Raw genomic sequence first — 16,723 nt, 5'->3', positions numbered from 1 at the left:
GGACACGCATTTGTCCTGCTGTTGCTGTGGAAGTGTGTTCTGTTACTTACACACACACACACACACACACACACACACACACCTGTGAGTGTGACTTTCTACTGATTTGAGTTATTAGGAGCTGGAGTGAGAAGAGATTTGGTGAGTTGAGGGAATACACACTTTCTCCCTCTCTCTGTCTCTCGTTCCCCCTCCAAACACACACACACACACGTACGCCTGGGCCAATGTCATGGAGGAAAACAGATGGTGTGAGGCTGTTTAGGTCAGAGAGTACATTTGCTGTAAACAAGTGGATGTATTATAGATCATTAGCTGCATGTGATGAGCTGCTCCACTGACCGCAGAGCCAAAAACCTCAGTGAAATGAAAACTTTCACAATCACTTAGCAATAGGTTTGTTTAAATCACCGTCATTATCTGTATGTGCATAAAAACAGGGGAAAACCGGAGTCAAGGATAAAATTTGTACCAGTTCATATCTATTGCCCCAGCACGGAGGTTGATTTTGTTAATACATTTTTTTCTTCAACCACTTTGGATAAAACTTTGGGCCATTTAAAAAAATATGTATTGCTATAGATTTTACCTCTGTAGAACATGGAATAAATCTTTAATCACTTTTGCTAAATTTAAGCTGTCCTTTCACCTAATTGAATTTTTGATTTATTATTGCTCACTAATGGCTATTTTTGCTCAGTCTTAGTAACTGCGCTGCCGGCTATCAGGGATCTGAAACTGCAGTACTCTCTTGCTTTTGGCTACTTTGTCTTGCATTGTATGTGCTGCTGTTTCAGCTAATGTATTGCTAACTTATTGTCTAAAAATGTTGCTAGGTTTTGTTTGTTTGTTTTTTTACTTTTCTTTTTGAAAGCTTTATCCTTTTCTCTTAACATTTCTTAACTCTTCTTTCTTAACATTTTTCTCCCATTAACCTATGGTGACAATACTTGGCCTTCATATAACTGTGTTTTTAAAACACAATTTAGCTTTGTGAAATAATACATGTATTGTATGTAATAAATGTGTTACTCTCTGGACCAAAGTCCAAAAGAAAAATAATTAACAGTTTTAACTTGCTGGAAAACTGAAATTGCTGATCTACTGTTAGCTAACTTTATGTCATTGAATAAATCAGTATTAGATCACTGTAAGTTCATAATACTTATTGGAAGGGGCAAAACAGAGTACAAAACTCCTGTGATGTAAAGTCAACCATATAAATCATTGAGTCTTGTTTTGGTTTCATTGGTTTAGCTGGAGTGTAACAGCATTTCTATTATATATCTTGACCAGGTAGTCATGACGATGCTGTAATAAATTACACACCCCATCCAACACAGAGACCATGACAAAGGCTGCATCCTCAACATCACTGCGTCTCATCTTCCTTTCTCCACACTGATTTCACGCACGTGTCTTATATGAGGTGAGTCCACGGAGCCCAATGCACCATGACACTTAAGTACAGCAGATCCTCACAGGTTCACGCTGTCCCGACCACAACAGGCACACCGACTGAGGTCAGGTTATGGTCGGACCGTCTCGCTCCATTAGGATCTAATAGACGGTGTGATGGTGACACAGGGGGCAACACCGAGGAGAAACACACCGAGACATAATCTGAGCCAACCAGCACACTGCCTCCATAAGTCACGCACATCTCTACAAAAATAAAGAGAAAGAGGCCTTATCACTGCAGAAACCCACTCCACTGCTTCAGTGAACTGACAAATCACATTGGAGCTTCGCCATCATTCAAAGTCAGAGGGTAGAGCCACGCATCGTCTCGGGGAATAATAATTACCCAGCGCAACTTTATGACAAAACTTCAAGTGAATAAGGACAGGGAAAGTAAGAAAGACTAATCCCCGAGAAGAAAAGTCACTGAAGAATTTCACACTGTTGCCATGAGGACAGATTTTCAGCATTGTGTTTCAGCCGAGACTCTCGAGCTCCGCGTTACTATGGGCCGATGGACAGACTTTTCTAAATTGAATTACAGTAGTTCATGGAAACAGAGCCACACTGTGTATAACCCACACTCTCCACACACACATATATATATATATAAATATATTGTATATATATAATATATATATATGTATATATAAAAATAATGTATAATAAAAATATATATAAAGTGAGCAACTCACTTTCAGAAAAGCTTACACTCCATCATTGAGAATTATATAGCTTGACTATTTATTGATGATGTGCAGACTGATCCTGCTCTGTACACACACCTGGTCCAAGCCACATTTATTTTTACACCATTTGTCTTTGTATATGTCTAGTATAATATGTTAATCCATCAAGAACAATCAAAGAAAGTCACAACAAGGTTAATAATGACTTGATGACTTAAAAAGAGAGGGAATGTAACAAATCCAGGGTTAATTCTGATGATAATTTCTAAAAAAAAAGAAAAAGTTACAGCGAGGTTAGACCAGTTATGCGTTTTGTGTCGCTACATTTAAAGAAGTTGCATCTCAGGCTTCTCCTGGGGCCTTCCAGACACAAAGCTGGCACAAAAGCTTTTCAGTCAAACAAAACCTTCAGGCTTCAAAGACAGCCACAGACAGAACATGGTTGACCAAGAAGGACCAGACTAGTTCCGGCAAAGTCAGTGCTGCTGACAATGTCAGAACTTAATAAACCGCACTCTCCACATAATTGCAATCTATTGTGCTGTGCTGTGTGAGCGCAGGGGGTAGCTGTTAATTGAATATAATCAGATGGAGCTGTTGCTCTCAAACAGAGAGAAGGGAGGAGTCAGAATCAAGGTCGTGCCTGTTGAGATCGGATCAAATCAGCTGGAGTGGCTGAGACCGCTGTGCAGTCGCTGCGCTCTCTTCTGATCCCATCAGATGTTCAGGTAACACACACACACACACACACACTGACACACATGATCGTGACTCAATTTAACATGCTGTGTTTACTGAAGATGTAGATAATATTTTATAATAACTATAAAGGTCAAACTACTCAAAAAAAACCCATCTCCAACGGCAGTGAAACAGTAGTTGTCATCAGTTCATTCCAATCTTTCAGATGAAATTGTACAATAATAGTGAAATGAAAATTACAGTACGACTTGATTTTCACTTTTCAATTTACTTTCAGAGCAAAACAGCCAGGATGGCTGGAGCCTCCAGCCATATTTTATAAACTAAATGTTCTTTTTTTTTTCTAGCATAAGGTAAAGAAAGTGAATTCATTTTACAGAGGAAAACGCATAATGTCTGCTGAAGTGCAGAATCCGACTCATTTCACAGTCCAGTCAGGCTCTAATTTCATGCAAGATGTATAATTAATATTCAAATGTACCAGTGTGGAAGGCACTGAGGACGTATGGATCATGATTAGAATGTGAAGAGGCTAAGGACGATGATTACGCCTGTGTGCATCATTTGACATTTTCTAATCAGTGCACTTAAACCTCACGCTCCTGCTCATCAGCGACCATTCAGGCCGCGTGCAGCATCACGCCACCATTCAGACGCCAATCAAACCGTGTCACCGAGTGTGGAGAATGGAGGTGAGGAGGCGAGGTGTCACAGGGCGTTAAAGGCTAATCAGTGCAACCTTGCAATCATGTCCTGTTCACTCGACTCGTTCTTCAGCTGGTTAGCAGCAATTTTAAAGAAGGCTTTATTGTCGCCTTGTCAGAGGGCGCTGGCGTCTCACATCGTGCAGACGACTTGCAGGGAAATCACCAGATGAATTTTTTCACATTGTTCGCTTCCCGGGGACTTTGTGCAGAACTGACATTAGTTTGTATTCAGGAAGTGTGACTTTAAAGGCAGATTGTTTCACCATTGAGTCGCACAAAAATAGTGGAACAGTTTTTAGTGAAGCACGATTTCGGAACACAAAACTGAAGAAGAAGTGAGGGGCGGGTGGGAGGGGGAGAATCATCACAGGCAAAATTTCTGATAATAGTATTGAGGAACGGTTAAACTGCTGTCACAACAGCTACTGTTTTCCTTCAACCTGAGAAACATTAATGTTGTTCGTTGTAGAGCCAAAGGTTTATGAGCTTCAGTGAACATAATGTTGATATTTTACGAATATTACATCAACATTTATCCATTCAGCAGACACTGTTATCCCTAGGGGCTTAGAAGAGGAGGATTAATAATACAAGCCACATAGAGGAACTCTTGAAAAGAGACTGCTATTTAGTAAAGTGGGACTTCTTAACTTGAGTGCAGAAGAAGAAGGGAAGTTAGTAAAGTGCCAGGGCAGGAGGAGCTCTCTGAGTAGCTGGGTCTTCAAGAGCTTTTTGGCAAAGGATGCTGCTGTTCTGGTGGTGCTCGGTAGCTCATTCCAGCAGCATGAGAAGAGCCTAGACTGTCTTGTACGAGGTGTTGGGATGGCCAGAAGACATTCCCCAGATGAGCGGTCGTGGGTACTTTGGAGTACTTTGGAGCAGATTGGAGTAGACCCAGAATTTAAAAAGGGTGAGTTTTTAGTGTCTGTCCTGGCAGCCATGCTTAAAGTAAGACTGAACGTGCAGGTGGTAAAAATGCACTTGAAAAAAAAAAAAAAAAACTATCTCTTTAAATGATTCTTACTATGTACCATAATAATATACCATTAGATTTTAAAGCCTTAATTACTCCTTCACAAACAAACACTCATTATCATGGCCTAATGAATTTTACATGTGAATGATTGGAAGTTCAAGCCTTTCATACATTTTTACATGCAAGTTGCAACGATGCATGATGGGAAATGGCCTCCAAATCACACAGCTGACATTTCAGAGAACATTTCCATTCCAGCAACCACAGTCTGCTCAGGAGGATCATCTGTGCCTCCTAGGCACTGTGATTAAAAAGGCAGCTAATTAAGGAGAGATGGAGGAAATCATTTCATTTTTCTTTTCCATTTAATTTCCCATGAAATTAGATTTTTCATTGGCTGCACTAGAAGGAAGGTCAAGATTCCTTAATGTGTTTTTCCTGCCTTTAAAAAGAGGTCCGTGTAAAGTAATGTGCACATGTGTTCAGGCAGGTGGAATGAGGAGTGACAGTCCACTTAGGAGAAGGCGATCTGCTTTCACCGACTTTCTTTTCTCCACCGGGTCGCAGGAAGCAAAGCAGAAAACGGGAGGGTTTTTTAATGTGAGTTATGTCGCTATTAAAAAGTCAAAACTACAATCAAGATTTGAAGAATATGTTGAAAAGTTAAGTCTCACGCTCTAAAAAAATAGTAACATCACACTGGGAGACAGCTGTGAGAGGAGAGCAGGAGAGGCGAGGAGAGGAGAGGAAACATAAGAAGAAAGAAAAGAAAAGAAGAGAAAGACAGCCTTACATTCTTGTGTGACTAAATCACTAAAACAGTGGTCCAGTCATGTCAGACTTTGCTGCTCAGATATAAATACTCTGCTTAATCAGAACAATGAGCTCTATTACCGAAGGGTTGCTTTTCTTCTTAATTTGAAAGCACTATAATAACCGTCACTCAGTCCATGCTGTTGCTATTCATTTGTAGATGTGGAAAATTAGCGCCATCAGAGACACGGGGCCAGCTAGCTCTGCTCAACACAAGCGCAGCGCAAACAACAGGACAGACTGACAGATGTCGACGTCCGCCCACCTACGTCCACCTTGAATGAATCAGTGAGATGCCTGACAGATCAATGAGTCCGGGCTTCATCAGAGCACAGCGGGGCGCCTGAACCGGTCACACTCTCCCAGCAGATGAGGACAGATCCACACAGTATAATTGTCTGCATTGTGACCTGCAGTGTTCTCTTTATTCTGTGATCTTTTGTTTCGGAGTTTGGACCGTGTACATGTGGTCACACCTCAGCCGGCGCCCCGCTGCTTCCTGCACATTCATCACATCGATATTAATATTCAAACAGAGACTCCAGGCCGGGTCATAATGAAAGCAGGTGTGTGTGTGTGCACAGTGGCGTGAATGTTTGGCACAGCGAGTGCACGTGTCTAAATGCAGGGGGCAAAACCGTAATCAAATCGCAGCTTCCTCCTCCTCTAGAGCCTCATCTACCACCAATGGCACCACCTCCCAACACAACTGTGTGATGATTCTGTGCCAAAGAGTTAATTGTAGGTAGACAAAACATTAGTCATACACTGTACATAGAAAGTAACATGATGTGTTATTATGTACGTGTGGTTTGTACATACATAGTAATAACAATGTTTAAGTTTATGTTTTCATAAACTACAGTGATGGTAGGTCATTTAGAATTCGATGTCTAAATTACTACTGGAAATGGACTGAAATGTTGGCCTTTAAAGGTTTCCCATCAAACTTGAAAAAGTACTGAAGTAATGAAATTGTATTCAAATCAAACGAGACCATAAACAGATAGCTGAAGAAATTCTGTCTTCAATTTACACAAAACTTGAACGGACGATTATGCCAGAGTTAAAAAAAAAAGGTATTTTACCGAAATAAAGCTGAGGCATATATTCTGATTTTACAGATTGTCAGGGCAACAATATAAAAAAAAAAAAAAAAAAAAAAAACGTCTTAGATTTCCATTTAATTCCTAAATGAGATTAAACATGAGAGGAAATGTCACATTGTTTCATGATTATTCATAATGAATATGAATGTGTTTGCATGGTAGCAGAGACGACGACTCATCAACCACCAATGGCTTTGCTTCCTGACACACTAACACTAACATATAGAACAACGCTCGCCTACCTGTGGGTTGACAGAGACAGCAGGCACATTTTGCGTGTTTGCTTACTTGCAAGCGTGTGTGTGTTCAGTGTTTTTTTATGCGAGTGTTGAATAATAGTCGGGGGTCTGGCTCCAAATAAAGAGGTCTGAACTCGTGGCTACGCTAACAACTGGGCACACAAATAGCTTACCATTATCTCTCATTAGCATCCGTGGCTAACACGGGGCCCATGCTGTGCGGCAGAGGGCCATCACAATGGGACCACTCCTGTATGATGGATGGCAAAACAGCAGCAGCCACAATAACCGAACAAAAGAGCGAAAAGAAAAGCACTAAAGATAGAATCTGTCAGCTGCGGCGGGGTAATAAAAATGTAGACAAACAAAAGGAAGTGGGATTAATCAAGACTGCCAGATGCAGCTCATTAATCTGGGAGAGTCTCGGCGCTGTTTGGAAGTCCACAGATAAGTCAGATGATTGGCACATTATGAACTCCGCGCGCACTCGTCCTATTCCTTTTGCTATCTTTTGATCTGCAGCGAAAAATGAAAAAATGAGATGAAATTGGAACAAAAGCAAAGAGGAGAGACAGGTAGGAGCTGGGAGAGTCAGGAAAACAAAGAAAAGAGAAATGGAACCTGCTTTGTGCAGGTTTTGTCTGTATCTTTACAAAATCCGTGAGCGTTAGAGAAAAATAAGTGGGTTTAATTTGTGACAATCTGTCATCGCTGAGGACGAGGGAAAATAGGGAGAAGTTTTGTTTTTTTGTTTGTGCGGAAAAAAAAGAATCATTAAAAATGTTTTTTTTCCGTCTTAGGCACGAAAAAGATGCAGATTTCATGATTATAACTCCATCATCTAGGGGAAAATGAGGCTTCTGTTCTTCGTGATCGCTAATGCTTTTTATTTTCTTTCTGCTGTTGAAGATTCCCACTGAGTTTACAAATGTATTATTCAGTTCTGTCCCAATTTTCCTCCTCACAGAGATTACTTTCAGCAACAAACAAACACACACACCATTGTTAGTGAAGTATGAAAACACTGAGTGTCTTTGCTAAGCTAAATATTCCATGACTTTCTTGCTGACTATATACGGGTAATTCATCACTGACCAGAGGTTTTTATGAATATGGAGTTTCAGTAGTTAATTAGCATATCTTAGAAATGCATTATGGAAAATTATCCAGCAGGATGAAAATGTGAAGCAGAGACCACTGTATGTCTGAGTGTGAAGTGGTTTTAGAGAACACCCCAGTCCGTGCTGCTGAGTCTACTACAATACTGGTCACTCAGTCAGCCTGAGTGGGCTGCTGTTGTCACAGCACAAATAGCCTCAGGACGATGTAGTTCACCATGCAGTAAAAGTTACAACTGCTTTTGTTTAAAAAAAAATACTTGTTGCTTTAGAGTTTATGACAGAAGCTTTCTTGTCTCAACAAGTAGTGTGTAAACCAGTCAATCACTGGGCCAGACTGATAGACTAGACCAGTCTTTTTTAGTCATTTTCTGCAGTGGCTGTTCTTTTGTAGATTCAAAATACTTTAATTCCGACAAAAATGCTTTTCTCAGAGGACAAAGAAAAAACAATTAAGAATCAATCAGTTTTCCCATTTTTGGCTAAATAAAATGAAGAATGAAGATAATGATGATGTTAAAATTCAAATTCATTTGTTTTACTTCTCCCCTCCTGCAATAGCTCTATGGCCCACTGGAGCCTGCCCCCCCACCCTCACCCTCCACCCCCCACCACTGAAGAAGACACATTTTTGAAGTCCAAGAATTAATCATACTGTATATCTTTAAAGAAAACACTAAAATCCAACTATTTCCTAGGACAGTTAATGTACGACTGCCAATCGTTACGCCATTTGATATTCACAGAATACTCGTCAGTAACTGGTGACAAGGAGGAGCTGAACAACTAAATATGGTGAAGACAAGGAGGAGCTGAACAACTAAATATTGAGCTGTGTGTCCGAGAAGATCTACTAGGCTGCTGCACATGGCCTAAAAGACACATCTTTGAGACTGATGTCTTAGGCAGAGGGTAAGAGATCAGCGAACCATGTTGGATCTCAAAGAACCCTTGTTTATTTCACATTCTGACATCCTGTCATTTTTTTCACACAAACAAAACAAATCAAGCAAAGCAGGCGCAGAGCTGGGTAAAAAAAAAAAAAAACCTGCTTTCACAAAACACCATGTCCTTTTCCTTACCCTGTCCTTGTCCTCCACCAGCTCATTCAGCAGGTCGTCCATGTCCAGGATACCTCCGTCGGTGTACTCCAAGTGGTGGATCTTCACACTAAGATCCTCATACTAAAAAAAATGAACAGATAAAAATGGTTAGCAAAAACATTTATTATACAATAGATTCTAAGTAGACGAAAAATAATTAAATTGTTATGGTTGATACTTTTTTGGTACAGCTACATTGACTGATAATATATGTTCTGATGTTACGGTTTGAAAAACGTCTTTTTAATGTACTAAAATGACACAAATCCCTCGTACCAACTACCTCATGATGTAGCTGCAGTCATTGTCACAAGCTAAAAATGCTGATATTTATCTTTGGACTTTGGTGCAGGAGAGTGAGCTTTGAGTTGGCACGCAACGTTGTTGACATTACTGCACGTGCTCAATATTAGGTTTTAAAAAAAAAGTTTTGTTTGTTATGACACTTTGTGAGAGTGGGGGAGGAACCTTTCCAGTTCTGCGGCTCTGTCCGGAGAGGTGGAGGCCACATTCCACCTGTGTGTCATTCTAACTGTCTCACACAGACGTTAAAGAGAACACACCCCATACAGCGGGAAATCTACCCAGCCTCTTGCTGCTGCTGCTGCTGCTGCTGCTGCTGCTGCTAAGCACAGCTAAACACAGGAACCAGATCTGCTTCACTGAACCATAAACCATTTCAGATGAGAAGTTCTATGAACAAAGGAAACTTCTGCTTTGTATTTCATGTGCATTTTGAGGTCAACAGTGAATAATTTAAGAAATGCACTAACAGAGACAGAACTACAGTAGATCAGCAGATAATGGAGCAGCTAAAGGCTCAGGAAGGATGCAAAAGCTGAAACTGGTGGAGCAGCAAACGCATGCGGTGACGTCAGGGCAAAACATTAACAGCTCTCCTGGAAAACCAGTCTTTCCTGAAGAACCAAAGGCATTTTCTACATTACACTGACACTGCCAGTGAGTGTGTGTGTGTAAGTGTGTGTGTCAGCACAGAAGGGAAGGGCATCACACTCACGGCTTTAGGGATCACACCTAATAGAAGTAGAGAGTGGAGGATTAATTCCCGACAGTGGAATAGAGAGGGAAAAATGTCCGAGTGTTAATTAGCACGACCTCTGCAGGCCAAGCTTAAGCTCTCACAGAAGAGCTTTTTTACTCTCTTTTTTTTACCTTGTGATGAAAAGGGGTGAATGTATGACACTTCAGAGGGAGGGGAATCTATAAAGAGTAAAAAAAAAAGAAATAATAGACCCTCTGTTGTCAATTCTCTGTAAATCCCCTTTGTATTCCTGACTCTTCCCGCCAAGCGAAAAACAAAAGCAGTTCACGGACGAGTCAATCAACGGTGAAAAAGAAATTACCGTGACAGTTGAAGGAGCAAATTTCCGACAAATTACACCATTAAATCTCCCACCATTTACAGCAATATCACTCCTTCTTCCCCCACCTCTCTCTCTCTCGCTCTACCTCGCCGCTGAGCAAACACGACACCTCTCAAGAACGGCGAAGCTCCAGGGATGATTAGTGCAGCTAAATTTGCTGTGATGGTGGCGGTGGCGGTGGCGGAGGTGAAGAGGAGGGGGTGCTATTTCACACTTTGATCCTCAGAAGAATGTGTAATTACACAGTGGTGTGGATTTAGCTGTGACGGATGATAAAAAAAAAAAAAGGATGAGTCGATGAGGAGTTCAGAGGGAGTTTTCTCTCTGAAGGAGGATGACAGGAAGACTTGACCTTTCCGTTCTCCTGCAATCACAGTCTCCAGAACATATACAGTGCTTTACATGGAAGCAATTTCATTAACAATATGGTGCCTTGAGAACCAGCCATGATGGATGAGATATGACTAATTAGACGTTTTGTACCAACGCCACTTCATTAGAGTCTAACTTTGTTGCTATAGCAACAACATAGCAGTTTTGAATCTACAAGCGTTATTTAATTATTCAAATTTTATTATTCCTGATTACAAATATGTTTCCCTTTTGTCTGGTATTTTTTTCTGGTATCTAGTAATTAAAAGAATGGCTGTGAATATGTATCAATTTTCCTGATAAATCACATTTGTCTCTTAAGTGATCATAAATCAATCAAGAGAAATCCATAATCAATTATTTAAAAACAAGACCTTGCCATCCATGGGGTTAATAATGGGCTCGGTTGAACCAATCAGATCTTGAGATGTCATAGATGCATAACGTGTTTTATTGTGATGTAGATTAATTTACCATAAATTAAAAGACCCCCTGTCTTTAAAGGTGACATGGCAGCATTCAGCTTTTATGAAGTAAAGCAGTGTTTCCCAAACTGTTTTTTTGGGGACCCATATTTTAAGTCACAAACCTTTGTGATGCAAGTCAATAGAGATTATTCATAAACTCCTGGGAAACATGATGCAAAAAAATCTCTTGCGACCCACCTGAGGGTCGTGACCCAGTTTTTGGGAAACAATGAGGTAAAGGAAGAGACAGGATATATATAATCTTTGGAAACACATCACACATGTGCTCCAACATTTCACTTTAACGTTTATTGCTAAAGATTTACGTCTTTTTTTGCACAACTGGCAAAAGGCCTATCTATGCATATCGCAAATGTTTTTCACTTTAGTATAAATTATCCATAAGATGTGACATTCTCTTCCTTTACCTAGTCATGAAACTATTTTTATTTAGAAAGGAATTTCATTATGGACACTGGATTTGACTTTTCTGATCACTTAGCGTGTTGTTGTTTGTTTCTGAGGAATTCAGTGATTTCTTTTCCTTGACTATAATTTATGTGTGAACAAGGGGGACTTCTGATTATGTAAACTGTTGTGTTTTGGAATTTAATATTGGATTTAAATTATATTTTTATAATAATTTCCTAACTGTAATCAAATTGAATCATAACATGCCCAGAGACGTCCACGGCTAATTAAAACTGTGCAACAGCTTCTGCTTCTTTACAAGCCAGATCCATTTTTTGTTTGTTTGTTTTTTGTTTTTTCATTTTTCTACAGGACTTTGGTGCAGGAGTGTTAACAATACAGAAATTTTAGTTTACAGTCAGATGTGTATTGGCATGTTAACATGACAACAACTGTTTGTGGGACTTTCCAGACTGGGTAAAGGGGTCAAACACGTGCTTCTCTTTTGCCTCAACATGTAAACCCTCAGGTCACCATCCTGTTGCTATATAGGGGTCAAAAACCAACAACCCAGCAAAGAGGCTGAAATACAAAATAAATTAACTCGACTTTCACGCAGCTTTTCTGCCAGACATGCACTAAAGCACCAAACTGATCATATCTCTTTGGTTGTAGAACAACTGGTCTAGTGTGTTGTTCCTCTGTGACTACTGCTACTGTGAAAACACCACTGCCACATGGGATGAAACTAATCGTTCTTTCCCACAGTTTTTTAATTAGACTTTTCCTCAACAACCTTCTGGTTAAATATTAATAAGATTTTCAATAAAAAAAGTATCTATTGTCAACAGACAGCGAAGATTTTCAATAAAAAAAGTATAAGTATATGTTTTTTAAAAAAGTATCTATTGTCAACAGACAGCCCATACAATTTATTGAATTGCTAAAATGGTTTCTTGTTAAGATTTAGCAATCGCCTACAAATCCTTGCCACTTGCGCTACACACAAAGACCCTCCCCACTCGCTCTCTGGTTGCCAGTGCTGCAGTCACTCGAACATTAATCATCCTGCCGGCGTGACCTTTTATTAATCAGCATCGTTGTACTAAGTGCGTGCTGTCCTGCTGTGATAGTGCACTAATGTGTGTCTTTGTCTTAGTGAGGGTGTAAATGCTGCAGCCTCAACTGTCCACCCTCCACAAAAGCCCCCTGTTTCAGTCCCTGGTATCTCGGTGGGCAGGTGGGAATTCACTGTTCAGTCTCCTCAACGTGGCTGCGATCGGAGCTGTCAGGCCAAGACAGGAGGCTTTGTCCTGTGATTGGTGATGGGCGTTGGTTTACCGCTGCCCTGTTTCCCTCCTTAACCCCACCTCCAAAAGGACCCTCTGCTGATTGGTTGTGATGGAGCCACATGGGGGTTGGAAGGTGAAGATGTACTCCTGTATATACAATCTCTGAGACACATGGGAACTTACTGTCCCCTAAGACGTCACATCTCTGCTTCCCAGCCCAACAGCTGCTCAGCGATCGTTCTTTTCTGTTATTAATGCTCATTACATTAGATTGGACTGTGAAAGAGCCATAGCATGGCTACATTTAAGAAGATATTTTACCTTTTATCATCACTTCTATTTTTACTGTCAAAGTCGGAGTCAGTCAGAAGTACATGACAAGTATCTCAGTGTTTTTGCTGATTTAAGCACACACCTTTCATAGCTTTCTATATCGCAACTAGACAACACAAAGTTTTATTAGTAAAATATATATATAGTAAATACCTTGCTATTTTGGAACCGACAAACAAGAAACCAGTACCCAATTAGCTGCAGTTCATGATACCAATCTTGAGTTCCTGTTGATTCTGGCTGAGATTTCTTCACTGCACAGTCTGAAGTAGTATAATTGTGAGTGCAATCCAAAAGCACACAGAGGATTTGATTGCTTCTAACAGAGCATGTTAATTAGGAACTGCTGCAAGACGCTGACTCAGCCGTCTGTCGGCCTCTCTTAATGGCTGCGGCTCATCAGCAGGACAGTCCGGCTCTGTTAGTGCCAGAAAGCTGGAGGACTAAATACATCTGACCGCCTCCTCCTGCCAGCAGAGCCCACATACTGCCCAGAGTGACCACACATTTCTATTCCCACTGATTTTGCTGCTGTCAGCAGGTAACCTGTCAGAAACCCTGGGTTGGTCCCTGAAGAGTGTTTGTGAGTGTGTGAGTGAGTGTGTGTGTGTGTGTGTGTGTGTGTGGTGATTTACAGCCATGTGTATCGGTCTACCAGTGAGCTGACATGAAGACCTTCCTCTTTTTAGCAGTTTATTTTAAAGTGATCTCAGCTCTGAATCCACACATTCCAGTTTTAGTCGAGAAAGTCAACCACACAGCCTTCAAACTAACCACAGGGACAGAACCAGGGCCCCATATACAGAGATTTGTCACATATGCACGCTTATATGTTACAAATGGCAGCAAAAAGAATTAATTAGCACATTTCCAAAACAGCATGGGACAGACGAGGGTGTCAAACTCAATCACTCGAGGGACTGAAATTTAAAACAAAGTTTGGACCACAATCTAGTGCTGACAATGTTTTGTAAATGTTTCATTAAAACCCGATAATGCGACAAAACTATGAAAACAAGATTTTTCACAAAAATCAGCTTTCAATGCTGGGGCTTACCCTCTAAATAAGTGGCTTATTCTCTAGAGACAAAGGTTTGAGACAGGGATCAACCACAGCTGGATGATGGGCTAACTAGCTAGCTGTTTTGTGGAGCTGTAAATGTCAAACAGTTGTGCACCAAGACATTTCAACTTTTGTTTTTTTTTGTTTGTTTGTTTTTTTGTTTGTTTGTTTGTTTTAATTTTAATAAGCTATAGATTTGAAAGCTTCAAACTAGTATTTTTGCCTGATAAATAGAGACTTCACTAAGTAGGGATAATTTAAATAAGAACTGGACAGGGTGGATTATAACTAGTTTATTATGAAATAAGGGAGTTGTACACAAATACTTCCAAAATAAAAGTACAGCAGCTTCACCTGGTTTCTATACACCATACAGTACAGTACAGTACAGTACAGCACTGTATCTAGTTTAGCTGCAGTAGTCTACTATAGGAGTTGTTTTCCAAGCTGGAAATTCCAGTTTGCTTTCTTGAGTTTTATAAAGTACAGGAGTCCCATACATGAAAGTGGAGTCACACTAGCAAGTTTATCTACTGATAACCCAACGATAAGCCAACTTCATCAAACCTTCAACCGAAATTGCAAATGAGATATATATCAGAGTAAAAACATTTGAATGTAGTGACAGAGGAATAAAAGTATAGAGAATATAGAAAAATAATGAATAAAAGTCACAGGTGCGTGCTATACGTGTTTTAATCCAACAGTCGTCTTCTTTAATACAATACACCTGTTATGATACCATTTAAAGTTACCGGGACTTTGCTCTGACACTTCAGTTTGAAAGACAGAACGCAGCAGGTTTTCTGCCATGTGATTGGCTGAGGAGAAGTGACTTGATCAGGTGTGACTCAGTCAGCCAGTATCGACCATAACAACTCAAATAGATCGATGATTTCGGTGGTAAGTAATGAATTATTTTTACCTGCTCCAGAATCCTCCGGTACCTCCGCGAGGCTTGGTCGATTAAATCCCGCACCGTCCAGCCTGTTTTACAGGGAACAACCACTGCCGTGTCGCCGAAGGTCACCGTCACTTTCATACTGTTGAATCCTTGGTCCAAACAGTAAAGAGTAGATACGTTATGACCGAGAGTTTCAGTGGAATGAAGTGGTTTCACCGGCACCTGTGCTGTCTGCACAGACACACCTGTCCTGTCCTCTGTCCTGTCAGTGCCGAAGCAGCGAACAACAACAGGTGTCCCCCTCACTAACTCACTCACTGACTCACTCACTCACTCGCTGCTTCCTTTTCTCTCGACACACATGAAAAAAGCCCAAAAACACATCATACTTTGATCCAAAGTGTAACTAAATATGCTGGAAACCGCAGAAACGGCGAGACATGATGTTCAAAACAAACCGTGAAAGAGGCAGAGAGATGTGGACAGAAAGTGAGAGAGGAAGAAAAAACCCGGAAGAAATCACAGCGACACAGGTGAGTGCAGGCAACTGCAGCCGCTGCATTCACAACAGCGTGCAGTGTGTTGTAATCACACAAGAAATTCAAGCAATTAAATAAATAAATAAATTGAAAAAAAATCCAATAACATTCTGAACAATATCATACAATATGCAATGAAATAAAACTGACGGACACGACTAAATAAATTGTCTCAACGTGATTGAACTGTAACTACACTCGTGTGTTACCTTCACCCGGTAATCAAGACACACCGGTAGCTTCTTATGTTGTAAACACAGGTTAGCATTATGTTCCATTATATAATGCATGGCATTATACAATGGAATTTATTTTAAAAATATCCAAAAGTAATCCATGTAGATGAAAAATAAAAAAAAGAACGAAAAAAATAATAAAATTTAATGTGGGTTAATACTAAGAGCACTCTCACATCTGCTTTTAAAAACAACAAAACTACCTGTAACACAGTTATAACAGTGTTTGTGTAAACAAGGACATATATATGTATATATTTGCACAATATTATACAATAACATGCAGTGTATTTCAAATAAATACATTTTAATGTAATAAAAAGCAACACATGTAAACTGTCTTGTTGACTCCTTGACTTGTTGTCAATACCAACAATTATTATTATTACAATAAAAATAGTAAAACAATATTACTTGTTGTCAATACCAACAATTATTATCATTACAATAAAAATAGTAAAACAATATTTAAATAAAACAAATGTTTGCTTAAATTAAGAATAGTTCAAAAATTACATATGTACAAATATTAGTTAAATGTATAAAAACATATGTCTCATTGATACCACACCAAATTCCCTGAATGTAATTTGTTTGTGAAATGCCAAATATATAAATCACATCAATTTAAATATACATATCAATAAAATTGAACTAAAATCTCTAAATATCTGACCCTAATATCACACCTGCATATACAAATGGAAAAAAACTGTATTGTGTAATTGATGCAACTCTTTTGCAGTAGAAAAACGTTAATACAATGAATCAACATCAGGAGACTCATGGAATTCTAGGGGAAGA

The 16,723-nt window shown here is 39.7% G+C and overlaps 1 protein-coding gene across 5 annotated transcripts in view; it reads right to left on the bottom strand.

The window, feature by feature from the left end:
* Nucleotides 1-15,924, bottom strand: part of pard3ba (par-3 family cell polarity regulator beta a) — a 137,173-nt gene extending 121,249 nt beyond the window's left edge. The window contains exons 1-2 of one of the 5 annotated variants that reach the window (XM_025062718.1): nt 15,166-15,924; nt 8,897-8,998 (exon numbers count right to left, since the gene is read on the bottom strand). In XM_025062718.1, the coding sequence (XP_024918486.1) occupies nt 8,897-8,998; nt 15,166-15,282 (219 nt within the window). In that variant the 5' untranslated portion in view covers nt 15,283-15,924. Of the gene's footprint in view, nt 1-8,896; nt 8,999-9,193; nt 9,249-15,165 lie in introns of those variants that run through there. The other 4 variants (XM_008325477.3, XM_008325476.3, XM_025062719.1 and 1 more) reach the window with 4 other exon arrangements.
* Between the last annotated feature and the right edge of the window lie 799 nt (nt 15,925-16,723).

This window comes from Cynoglossus semilaevis, chromosome 14 (assembly GCF_000523025.1).
Source record: "Cynoglossus semilaevis isolate Cse_v1.0 chromosome 14, Cse_v1.0, whole genome shotgun sequence".
NCBI classification, from domain to species: Eukaryota; Metazoa; Chordata; class Actinopteri; order Pleuronectiformes; family Cynoglossidae; genus Cynoglossus; species Cynoglossus semilaevis.
The sequence above is the reverse complement of the archived record's forward strand: the minus strand, read 5'-3'. Positions and strand labels throughout refer to the sequence as shown.